This window comes from Sus scrofa, chromosome 5 (genome assembly GCF_054392235.1).
Source record: "Sus scrofa isolate SSC_HxYL_T2T_F1_AM1 chromosome 5, Sscrofa_HxYL_maternal_Yorkshire_Landrace_v2.0, whole genome shotgun sequence".
Taxonomy (NCBI): domain Eukaryota; kingdom Metazoa; phylum Chordata; class Mammalia; order Artiodactyla; family Suidae; genus Sus; species Sus scrofa.
Window position 1 is genome coordinate 78,186,519 of NC_139387.1, and position 13,260 is coordinate 78,199,778.

Genomic DNA, 13,260 nt, shown 5'->3' on the forward strand with positions numbered 1-13,260 from the left:
CCCTCTCCCTTGGCAATCCTACGTCTATTCTCCAAGTCCATGAGTTTCTTTTCTGTGGAAAGTTTCATTTGTGCTGAATATTAGATTCCAGGTATAAGTGATATCCTATGGTATTTGTCTTTCCCTTTCTGACTCACTTCACTTAGTGTGAAAGTCTCTAGTTCCATCCATGTTGCTGCAAATGGTGTTATTTTGTTCTTTTTTATGGCTGAGTTTTTATATTCCATTGTGTATAAATACCATATCTTCTTTTTTTGTCTTTTGTCTTTTTAGGGACACACCCGTGGCATATGGAGGTTCCTAGGCTAGGGGTTGAATCAGAGCTATAGCTGCCAGCCTACACCACAGCAACAGCAATGCCAGATCTGAGCAATGTCTGCGACCTACACTACAGCTCATGGCAATGCTGGATCCTTAACCCACTGAGTGAGGCCAGGGATTGAACCCACATCCTCATGGATTTTAGTCGGGTTCGTTAACCACTGAGCCACGATGGGAACCCCAGATACAACATCTTCTTAATCCATTCCTCTGTCAATGGACATTTATACTTTTTCCATGTCTTGGTTATTGTGAATAGTGCTGCAGTGAACATATGGGTGCATGTGTCTTTTTCAAGGAAAGTTTGGTCTGGATATATGTCCAAGAGTGGGATTGCTGGGTCATATGGTAGTTCTATATTTTGTTTTCTGAGGTACCTCCAAACTGTTTTCCGTAGTGGTTTTACCAATTTACATTCTTTTTTTTTTTTTTTTTTTTTTTTGTCTTTTGTCTTTTGTCTTTTGACTTTTGTTGTTGTTGTTGTTGCTATTTCTTGGGCCGCTCCCGCGGCATATGGAGGTTCCCAGGCTAGGGGTCGAATCAGAGCTGTAGCCACCGGCCTACGCCAGAGCCACAGCAATGCGGGATCCGAGCCGCGTCTGCAACCTACACCACAGCTCATGGCAACGCCGGATCGTTAACCCACTGAGCAAGGGCAGGGACCGAACCCGCAACCTCATGGTTCCTAGTCGGATTCGTTAACCACTGCGCCACGGCGGGAACTCCCCACCAATTTACATTCTTACCAACAGTGCACAAGGGTTCCCTTTTCTCCACACCCTCTCCAGCATTTGTTATTTGTGTACTTATTGATGATGGCCATTCTGACTGGTGTGAGGTGGTACCTCATAGTAGTTTCGATTTGCATTTCTCTCTAATAATCAGTGATGTTAAGCATTTTTTCATATGCCTGTTGACCATCTGTATATCTTCTTTGGAGAAATGTCTATTGTCCATTTTTTGCCCATTTTTCCATTGGGTTCTTGGCTTTTTTGCTGTTGAATTGTGTAAGTTGTTTGTATATTTTAGAGATTAAGCCCTTGTTAATTGCATTGTTTTGAAACTATTTTCTCCCATTCTGTAGGTTGTCTTTTTGTTTTCTTTTTGGTTTCCTTTGCTGTGCAAAGGCTTGTCAGTTTGATTAGGTCCCTTTGGTTTATTTTTGCTTTTATTTCTGTTGCCGTTGGAGACTGACCTAAGAAAACATTTGTCAGGTTGATGTCAGAGAATGTTTTGACTATGTTTTCTTCTAGGAGTTTGATGGTGTCTTGTCTTATTTTTAAGTCTTTAAGCCATTTTGAGTTTATTTTTGCGCATGGTGGAGGGTGTGTTCCAGTTTCATTGATTTATATGTGGCTGTACAGTTTTCCAAGCACTGTTTGCTGAAAAGACTGTCTTTTTCCCATTTTATGTTCTTGCCTCCTTTGTCAAAGATTAATTGACTGTAGGTGTCTGGGTTTAGTTCTGAGTTCTCTATTCTGTTTCCTTGGTCTGTATGTCTGTTTTGGAACCAGTACCACAGTCTTGATTACTGTGGCTTTGTAATATTCACGTATAAGTCTTTAATTTATTTTAATTTAATTTTTGCGCACGGTGTAAAATAGTCTAATTTTTTTCTTTTGCATGTGGCTGTCCAGTTTTCCTAACACAATTTATTAAAGAGAATATCCTTTCTTCATTGTATATTCTTGATTATTTTGTCATAAATTAATTGACCATAGGTACATAGCTTTATTTCTGGGCTCTATTTCTGTTCCATTGTTCTGGATGTCTGTTTTTATGCCAATACCATAATGTTTCATTACCATAGCTTTGTAATATTGTTTGAAATCAAGAAGTGTAATGCCTCTAGCATTGTTCTTCTTTCTCAAGATTATCTTGGCTATTTGGGGTCTTTTGTGGTTCCATACAAATTTTAGGATGGTTTGTTCTAATAAAAAGTGTCGCTAGAATTTTGATAGAGATCACATTGAACGTGCAGATTGCTTTGAGTAGTATGGATATTTAAATGATATTAACTATTTTAGTGCATGATTTAATGCGTATCTTTCCATTTAGTTTTACCATCTGCATGTTTCTTTCATCAGTGTCTTACAGTTTTTAATATACAAATGTTAAGTATTTTATTCTTTTTACTGCTATTATAAATAGAATTTCTTTTATAACCTCTCTTTCTGATTGTTACTAATGCATAGGAATATAAGTGATTTTTGTATGTTGATATTGTATCCTGAAACATTACTAAATTTATTACTGGTAGCAGTTTTGTGTTGAGTCTTTAGGGTTTATTATATATAATACCATGTTATTTGCAAATAAAGACAATTTTACTTGTTTCTTTCTGTTTTGGATGCCTTTTGTTTCTTTTTCTTGCCTGATTGCTCTGGCTTGAATTTCCTTACTATATTGAACTAAAGTGGTGAGAGTGGGCACCCTTGTTTCTAAGAGGAAAAGTTTTCAGCATTTCACCATCACCTATGATATTAGCTGTGGGTTAGGGTGGTAGATGTGGAGTCCAAACCTTTTGCTCCTCAGGGAGAAGCTAGGAGTTGGAGCATTGTGCTAAAGTAGGGTTTATGGTGAGAGTTTGTCTCAGCCTTTCCTTCTCATTTATAATGTGGGTATGTTCTCATTTGTCTAATGTGTAAGAGTCACTCAGCTAGTTTCTGAATCTCTCTCAGAGGGAATGCTCCATGTGTAGCTATACAATGAGTGTGTCCGTGGGAAGAAGGAGGCTCAGGAGCCTCCTGTATTGCCACTCAGAGCAAAATTTTCCACTCCAAAATGTCTCTTTGGCATACAGATTATTTCAAGTTGAAAATATTCTAGGTCCAAAAGACTCAGGGAGAAACACTGACCTTCCTCCTAACTGCATGAATTTAGATAGAGGGCTTGTTCCCAAAATAGAGCTATCATCAGAGATATCTGCAAACACTATGGGTTAGGTGTGGTGTGGGAAACTTGGCAGGGCCTATAGATCAGAATTTGCATGTGTTCTGTTGTCTCTGCAGGCCCAGGAAACATTTATTTTCCAAACATTTGCTTTTCCATCTCCATGTGAATTGCCTTCCTTCCCTTTAAAGTCCCAAACCACCGCTCCCTACATCCTCTTTTGCCTTTAGCTTAAGATGGTATTTAAGGTGAGGACTGTGGCTATTTCAATGAGCTACTCCTGTATATTTCCTGGGTCTCTCTCATGTATACATATTATTAAACTTTTGTTTGATTTTCTCCTGTTAATCTGTCTCATGTCAATTTAATTCTTAAACCAGTCAGAAGAACCTAGAAGAACAGAAGAAAATTTCTTTCTCTTACATCTAGGTTAACCTTAGGAGGAAAAAAACAACTTTACTGTCTTATTTTAATGTTAATTTAAGCAAAACCATTAGAAGCAACTATTAATATCTCCCAACATGCACACACATAAATACATATACACAAATACATCCCTGACATAGCCAAATAAAAAGTTACTCTTGGATCATCAACTATTTTAATTTTATTTGCTTCTCTTTAGTGGACATTTATACCCTTGGGCAGCCCAGCATCTGAGCTGCTTATCTATATTTGAGATATTCCCCATGTTATGAATTTTTATGATAGGCACAACTCACCTCCACCTATAGAATATGGAAAAAACCAACAGAAAATGGAAAAAACCAACAGAAAACACAAATACCGGTTTCAGTCTGTTTTACTGCTAGCGAATGGGTGTATGGTCTAAGCTCAGGCTTTTATGCACTTGTCCTGTACTTAGAATCAGAAATAAGTGATGTCCTAAAATAAGGCCTACAGGATAGTTGCAGGTCGTTGAGAAGCTGCAACAGGACTGAATTTTCAGGGTTAATAATGCCAGTGATGCTGGAAGAGGCAGTGTTCACTGTCCAGGAGTAGAAATGCTGTAGTTAGTAGTGTCCTGTGTTTGCCAGTGCCAGCAGTGGTGTCCTTATGAGACTAATCACAGCATAATTTTGACTGTGATGCCACAGCTGCCTTGACTTCCTTGTTCCTGACTGTTGCGAAACCAGCTTCCTCAGCCTTCTTGGCAGATCTGTTGGCTACGTAATTTCCTCTTAATGTATTTTCTGTTTAAATTAACTAAAGATACTTTTGTTTCTTGTAACTAAGTATCCTAACTGATGTAACTTCTTCTTCAGTGCAGGTAATTGAAAATGCTATTTAATAAAACATTTAGACATAGAGTATGGCTTAGTAGGATTGGTTGACAATAATAGTCTAAAATGTTCTGTTTAAGAAATTATCTTTGATTTATACATCAGGATCCTTTGTCACTTTCACTGTGGTTTAGTGATTAGTAGGTTGATCTAGCAATTGGCCTTGAATTCTTAATTAATTTTTTCTTTGGCAAATAGGAAAGGGGATTATGTAGTACATAGAGTTTGGTGAAAGCCATAAGATAATGTCCTGGATAATGGAAAACCAGCCTAGAATAAATTAACTTGCTTTATACATATGTGAAGATTGTATGTAGACTTTGACTTGTCCCTAATTCTTTATAGTGTAAGAACTGCTTATATAGTTGATACTTCTATTTTCTCTTTATAATCTGAATTGTTTAGTATTATTGCAGCCTCTGCCATACTTATATTTCTGAACTTTGAAAAGTCACTTCGCTTTCTGTGCCTAAGCTTTTTAAGTTTCAAAATGATGGAGAGTTACTAATCTCTAAGGTACCCTCCAGTCTTAGCATTTGATGAATTAATAAAATGTAATTTATTTACTTTTTCTTTTTTTAAGGTTAGAATGCCAGCAGTACACTTATGATGCTGCATAGAGCAGAATAGATTGTATTTATTGTTTAATGACTTCAAAACGGTCAATGTAAGACATAGCTATTGGGAAATATGTTGAAGAAAAAGTTTAATAAGTAGCAGAGTCTGGGGATATTCAGTAACTGTTATTTATGTAGTTTATGAAAATTATTTGGAAAAATATACCGCTTTGTATATTCACAATTGGCATACTTGGGGAGCAGTAAAATGCACTGGTAAAAACTTCAAAAGTAGAATTCTTGGATTTGAATACTGACTGTACAACTTATTGACAGTGCAATCTCGGGCAAATTTCTTAACTTCTCTGTGTCTTAGTTTCTTCGTCAGTAAAATTAGAACTTAACTTACAGAGTAGCTATGAAGATTAAATGAGTTTAAACATGTAAAGTATCCAAAGTATCCAGAATGATGCAAGATATATGGATTTATCATTTAGCAGTTTTATTTTTGTGTAATTATTACATAATCTCATATAGCTAAGATCCATTTTGTAGTTTTATTTATAATTCTTGCACAAATCTTGAATTTGAGACCATAGTTCCATATACATCCAAAAGATGTATTGTGCAGATATGCTTATAGTGTTAATAAATGTTCTGCTATTATTAATAGAGCCAATCTTTTATATTTGTTAAATACTGCATTATCACTGGGATTCATTGCAGTGTTTGGCACAAAGATCATGTGGTTTGAAGCACATCCGTAATGACTAGCTATTTTTTTTTTTTTTTAAAGAAGTTGTGAGGTTTCAGGCACACTTAGCTGATACAATTAATGTAACTGAAGTTGCTCTAATAATAAACAACATTTACTTAGATCCCATATAGATTTTGATCTTCACTTTATTTCGTGTTGATTTTAGTAGAATATTAAAATACAAGGAAAGGTAGAGAAAATAGAGTGTTGACCAAGAATATTATTGTCAGATGAGAATGTTTTAGTGATACAGCCTTTCCAATGCATTGATTTCTCTGCTTATCTTGATTTTTATAACAGATTTATTTTATGATTAATTATTTATCATTGGTCTGGAGTCTTTTTTATTAGTTCTTGGATTTTCTCTCTGAAAAAATTTTGTGAAGCAGTATATACTTTATAAATAATTCATAAATAGTTTAAGAACATTTTCATAATTTCTTTTCAGAAAATAATGTAAATATCACTACCCTTTTAAATATTGATTCCAAGTCTGGCAGTCATTTTAGAGATCATTTCTTTAATCATTATATGTTTTATCCTATTTCCCTTTTCAGGACCAGGGTTCTGGTCAAGCAGGAAAGGAGAAAGCAGAAGGTAAAGAAAAAATATATTTTTTGTGTCTCCTAGCCTCATAAGAACAGTGATCTTCTGAAGCATTTTTCCAAGGTTAAAAAATTCACCTGAGTGAAACTGGAAGGCCATCTTTCTTTAGACTTCTTCAGCCTTATAGATAGCCTAATTAGCTACTCACTTTGCTCTGGCAGAGAGTTAAGGATCATTGTTGATTCTTGTCATTCTAGTTCCAATATATCCTAAGTCTGATCACTTCTTACTAACTGTACTTTCAAGCCCCTGATTCAAATCATCATTTATTGCCCAGAGTACTATAATGGCCTTATAATCTATCTCCTGCTTTTTAAAAGTGTTTAAAAAATCATTGTATTGATATATTGCATAATAAAGTTAAGCATGTATATACCTTGCAACTGAGCAGTGTATATCCTAGAGAAACATCTAGATATGTACTTTGAGATAGGTACAAGCTTGTTTGGATCACTGTCGTTCTTAAGTAGCAAACAAACAAACAAACAAACAAACAAAAGAAGGAGAAAGAGAGGAAGAAGGGCAGAGTACAAGGGAGAGAAAGGGGAGCACCCAAATGTCCATGAACAATAGAATGGTTAAACAAGCTGTGGCCTACCCAAGTAATGGTACAGCAGTGAAAATGTGTCAGCTGCATGTTATTAATGTAGATGAATCTCAAACACATAATGTTGAGCAAATGCAACTCACCGAAGAACTCAGTGAGATTCCATTTACAAAAACTTCCAAAACAGTAAAAATTTGTTCAAAGTTAGTAAAATTTAAGGAAAAGTAGGACAGTGATTGTGATGAAAGCAGGATAGTTGTGAACTCAGTGAAATGATACCTCATTGTAAATTTAACTTGTATTTTCTAGATTACTGATGAGGCTATCTTTTCATTCAGATTTCCTGTTTCATGAGGTACTTTACCAAGTATTTTTTTCATTTTTTTATTTGGATTGCTTGTCTTTTCTTATTGTGTCTTTATATATTTAGGAATTCTTCATTGTTCATATGTGTACTTTTTGGCTTTTATTTTTACTTTCTTAATAAGATCTTTGAAGGAAAGTTCTTAATTTTAATGTCATTGGATTTATCATTTTTAAAATTTTGCTTCAAATTTACTTTCGTGTTCTATTCTTTACACAGTGGGTAGTATGATTTTTTTAAAAGTACAAACCAGAATCTATCATTTCCCTGCTTAAAAGCCTTAATTGCTTTTTCATTGCTTTTAGAATAAATCTATTTGAACCATAATCTAAAAGGACCTGAAGAATCTGCATCCCGTCTGCTTCTTTGACCTTATTTTTCACTACTTGCTCTATTGTTCATTGTATTTCAGGCACATGACCTTCTTTCTGCCATTCTTCTTCCCTTTCTCTGGAATACTCTTCTGAGATATTTGCGTGTCTGCCTTGTCAGTATTTGGGTCTCAGCTAAATTATCTCTTAGATTGGCTTTCTCTGATCATTATATCTAAAGCATGGTTCTTCAACCTCCATTTACGCTCTCTTTGGTACTTTTATTTATCACTCTCTTCAAAGTCTAGTATTTTCTTATATACTTGTTTATTCTGTTCTCTTCCCTAGCCGCCTCTTAAAAGTATATTCATGAGTAAAGGGATCTTATCACTTTTATTTATTCTGTATCTCCTGTGCCTAGAGTTGTGTGTAACAATAACATAGGTACTCAGGAATAAGTAATCTGTGAATGTAGTCTGTCCCTAGACTATTAAAAAATCTAACTCTATTTGGATTATTCTTTTCAATATTCATAAGGAAAAAAAAGACTCATGGCTCTTTCCCAAAGTGTTGATCTCTAGTCATGCCACTTTCCTATTCTTTGAAAATTTCACACCTTCTTTGCCTCCTCAAGCCTCTCTTCCCCAGCCCTTACTCTTTATCCCTTCATACTCATTAGATGACCTTGTCTCATCTTTCAGAGGAAATAGAAGCTATCAGATGAGAATTATCTCAAATATCCACCACTAGTTCTATAAACCATTTTACATCTTCACGCATCTTCTCTTTCCCTCCTGTAACTAAGGAAGTAGTTTCCTCTTGTCAAAAGAAGGTCTCTCCATCTGTGATCTGAATTCCATTTACCTCTGCTTTCTCAGGGACTTCACTGTGTCAATTACTTCATCCCTTTCCTTTATCTTCAACTATTCTGGAGGTTTTGCCTTGATATTCAAACATACTCAATTCTCTTGCTGTTAAAACAAGTAAAAGCTCTCTCTGAATCCTGCCTCTTTTCCACTATGTCCCTTCACTCTTATCTCCCATTTGCCTCTCAGTACTTGCCACTGTACAGCTCTTGCCCATGTCAAAATTGAACTTCATGTTGTTCAATTCTAAGGATATTTTTCAGTCCAACTTACTATAATATGACCTCATCTCCTGAAATTAGCTCTTACCTTCATCTTTATTTGTGTGTATGTGATACAGACAATTTAACACTTCATGAAGTGTGCAGTCTCCATTTGGAGAACTGCACATTCCTTCATCTTGAAAAAAGCTCTTCCCTTGCTTACTTTAACAGATTCTCCAGATTTCATTTCTTTTCTCTAGCTGTTTCTTTGAAATGGCTGTTTTCAAGTTTAAAATGTATTATTTTCTTGGAATTCCCTTTGTGGCCCAGCAGAAATGAATTCGACTAGGAACCATTAGATTGCGGGTTCGATCCCTGGCCTTGCTCAGTGGGTTAAGGATCTGGTGTTGCTGTGAGCTGTGGTGTAGGTCACAGACGTGGCTGGGACCCTGCGTTGCTGTGGCTATGTTGTAGGCTGGCAGCTGTAGCTTCCATTGGACCCCTAGCTGGGAACCTTCATATGCTGTGCATGCAGGACCCCCCCCCCCCAAAAAAAAAGCAAAAAATAAAATGTATTATTTTCTAAAGTTTTCTAATTATCTTCTGATTATTTTCTACTTTTCTCTACCAAGTGAAACTTGATAGAAAAATTGAGCCAAACTTTGTCAGGTAATCAGTCTGTCACATACCTTTGTTCTTTCTAGGAACACAGAAGTTAGAGGTTATCATAATGTGTGGAGTATGAAGATCCAACCTCTTGGGCAGTGTCCCCTGACATAAAGGCTTACTTTTTTGTGGATAGTCTTTGTACTGTTCTTCCTTATTCCTAGAACCTTATCTTTCCACCCTCTGGCTACCTTTGACTTAGCCACCTATCTTAGAAATCACTTTCTAAGAAACCGTCCTCTGCCCTTCCTCTGCCTGACCTCCCACCACCTACCCATAAGTTACTACCCTTCTGGAGGATCCCATACCTCTGTTGCACTCTGTTGTAATTATTTGTGTCATTGTCTCTCTCACCATGGTCTTATTCATCACAGAGTATAGAGCCTTAAAAAAATAACATCTTAATTCTAAGATACCATCAATTTCAAGATTCATAGTCAATTTTTTTCAAGGGGGAAAATATTTACATCCCAAAGGTCGTGTCATTTCATAGCTGAACCATAGTGTGATCTTTTTAAAGACATGTAAGTACAATTTGGGGTTGAAAGTCACTCAGATACAGTATGAACAGATATTTTTTTATCTATGATTAATTTTGCATAACGACATGATATTTACTTTGTTGCTTGATAGCTGGCAGGTCTCTTCTAAGAGTGGCAAATCTCTTCTAACTCTTAGAAGTTTTTCATAATCTTAAGTCTGCAATATAGAAGTGTGTTCTAATGAACAATATTCTGAAAGGTTAATGTGAACATGTTTTAATTCTTGGAAAAGTGATGCTTCTCTTCAGTAAGTTTTTTTGCCATCTTGGATTTTTCTCATTTTTGATAGCTCACATTTATAGTCATGTTTATGGCATTGTATTATGAACTGTTTAACAGAAGAGAAGATGTTTTCATAATTTGTTATAGTGTTAATACATAATAATTGCTCAATAAATAAATTTTAAGCAAATAAATGCTTTTGAATTTAGTAAATTAAAGATATAGTCTGAAAGAAAAAGGATGAAGATAAGGAAGAATAATTACACTCAAAAACTTAAAAGAAAATAAATACTAGATGGAAAAATAATGATGTACAAGTCTGGTTTTTAAAAAAAATTGGAATCATGGAGGGATAACAAAGGAAATTAAACTGGCTTAGGCTGAAGATTATTTCTCATATAGCTGCTTCCCCCCCACTTCTCAGTTGATGTTAAAAAATTTTTTTTTTCTTTTTATGGCTACACCTGCAGCATACGGAAGTTCCCAGGCTAGGGGTCTAATCAGAGCTACAGCTGCCAGCCTACACCACAGCCACAGCAACGCCAGATCCAAGCTGTGTCTGCGACCTACACCACAGTTTACAGCAACGTCAGAGCCTTAACCCACTGAGTGAGGCCAAGGATTGAATCTGCAATCTCATGGTTCTTAGGTGGATTTGTTTATTCTGTGCCACATGGGAACTCCTGTCAGATCAGTTTTATCATATTTTTAGATACTTTCTATGTTCAGATAATTTTTAATCTTTTGATACCTGTGAATGACTTCATAAAGTTCTGTTTAAATGTATTACGTTTAGGAGTTCACGTCATGGCTCTGCAGAAACAAATCTGACTAGCATCCATGAGGACCCAGATTTGACCCCTGGCCTCTCTCGGTGGATTAAGGATCCGGCATTGCCGTGAGCTGTGGTGTAGGTCTCAGATGAGGCTTGGATCTGGCATCGCTGTGGCTGTGATAGGCTCTGGCAGCTATAGCTCCAGTTCGAGCCCTAGCCTGGGAACATCCATATGCCCTGGGTGCGGCCCTAAAAAGACAACAAAAAAAGTCATTGCATTTAAGAAAAGAAAGATTATGAGGCTGTTAAATTTAGACTCCTTATGCAAACTATAAATCATTGTGATTGATTTTAAATTATATTTAAACATAGAGTGTCACAAGAATATAAAAATATCAAGTCAATTATTTTATTGTATTATTGCTTTTTATTATTTATGATTCTGCCTGAAACCACATCATTGCTGAAATAACTTTTTATTTATAATTACTTTTAGGAATATTTTGAAAAGAAAAGGTTAAAATCAAAAATGAAATTACTGGGAGTTTTATCCCCTGTCAAAAATTCTACTGTCAGTTTAGACCTCCTTAACCTGTATATGGTAAATCAGATATCTTGCCAGAAGAAAATGCCTGGTAGGTAAATTTTTCTAATATCATTTTGTTTTGATTCTGATATGATTATGAGATTTAATTTTATGTGGAAATTAAACATTTTAAAACTTAGTTGCCTACTTAAATAAGGAGCTTTGTTAATTTTGCTTAAAAATCTTTTATTCTTTTTTATTTTTTTTCAGTTGTATTATATAAAATTAACTTTATAAGTTATGGAATAAGACATCATAAATGATGGACACAAATTGATCATAGTATTGTTAGTATACCCTCTTTTCCTTCCTCCATTTTTGTGTCTCCCTCTACAAATGGCAATTTACACAAGTTTACTTATACTTTAGTAAAAGTAAATACACTATTTATGGACTTTAGGAGTAACTAGGGGGATGGGATACAATTACTGATTCATCTTGGGGCAGATGGCAATCCCGTCACCAATTATATTTGTCCAGAAAGGCATGGTTTTTAAGATAGAAAATCTCTATTAGAACACTTTATAGTTGGTGCATATAAAAAGCATTTTCCAGAAAAGCAGAATTGTTAAAAGTACTTAACAAACAGAATAATGACTTCTGTAAAGAGAGAGAGGATCGGCTTCTATGAGGTCTAAAAATGTACTACTGCGGGAAATAGAGTTAAGTACAACAAGCTACTTGAAGTGCAATAATAGAGAACTTATGTAGTGCTATGGGAATGTGTAAAACAGAGCATGTGATATAGTCTAGTGGTCAGGGGAATCTCTTGGAGAGAGAAAAAAGTAGAACTGAGTAATTAAAGCCCCTTTCAGGAGGATTATGGAAGATGAAGAGAAAGAGATGACTTGAATTATCTGTGATAGTTATTAGTATTTGATATGAGTTCTTCTAGTGTATATGGAATATAGGTTTCAGTAAATTTCTAAAATGTGCATTTATTTAATGCACATGGAATATCAAATAATGCTTTTAAAAGATTTTATTATTTTTCTTACAATTTTTTTCATTATAGAAACTGTAAGAAAACCAACCCATGTGAATATGAATAGAGACATAAAAATGCCGCTAAGAAGGCATGATGTAGAACTTCCAATGTCACCTCACTGTGTACCATCTAATCTCTGCATTGATGATATAGAAAACAAGTAAGTTTCAGCTAGGCTGTATATTATTAGATATTTAAATGAGTCATTAGTGACACTCTTTTATTCTTTAGAAAATGTGCAAAGGGCTTATCCTTCTAGATCCAGTTTTTGTTTGGCTGTTACAAACAAAAACTTATTATTAAACTATTAAGACCTTTATCAAATGACCAAATGTCTATAGTAAGTTTTTTTGTATATGTAGTTTGACTTTCCTTATCATAAAACTGTCTCTCCTATGATAATATATTTGTAGAAAACTCAGTAATATTCTGACCCTGGAATGATTTACCTAGAGTTCTGTATGTTTTTGTGTATTTGTGTAAAGCAGCATGAATTTAATATAGATATAAATAATGGGGTCAGTTTTATTGCCAGATGTGTTTTCATCTTAAAGTTTTATTTTCATTAGTGTATGCCATCAAAGACTAAGAAGCAAGGAAGAACTTAAAGAACAAGTCCAGGTGAAGTACTTTTTAATTTTATTAATTATTTTAACAATTGTGACATGCCACAAACTGATATAAATTTTTCTAATATTGGGGAAAATTGTAATCTTGAAAATTATCCTTTTAAAGGTTTTTAATTTAAGGAAACTATACTGTAAGAATGTTTTA

At 34.9% G+C, this 13,260-nt stretch overlaps 1 protein-coding gene across 1 annotated transcript in view; it reads left to right on the top strand.

Moving 5' to 3' along the window:
* The window catches only part of REDIC1 (regulator of DNA class I crossover intermediates 1), an 85,610-nt gene that overhangs the window by 9,110 nt on the left and 63,240 nt on the right, over positions 1–13,260 (top strand). Inside the window, exons 2-5 of the mRNA XM_084957210.1 lie at positions 6,368–6,407; positions 11,409–11,547; positions 12,514–12,646; positions 13,056–13,107. Coding sequence (XP_084813336.1) covers positions 6,368–6,407; positions 11,409–11,547; positions 12,514–12,646; positions 13,056–13,107 — 364 coding nt within the window. The remainder of the gene's footprint in view (positions 1–6,367; positions 6,408–11,408; positions 11,548–12,513; positions 12,647–13,055; positions 13,108–13,260) is intronic.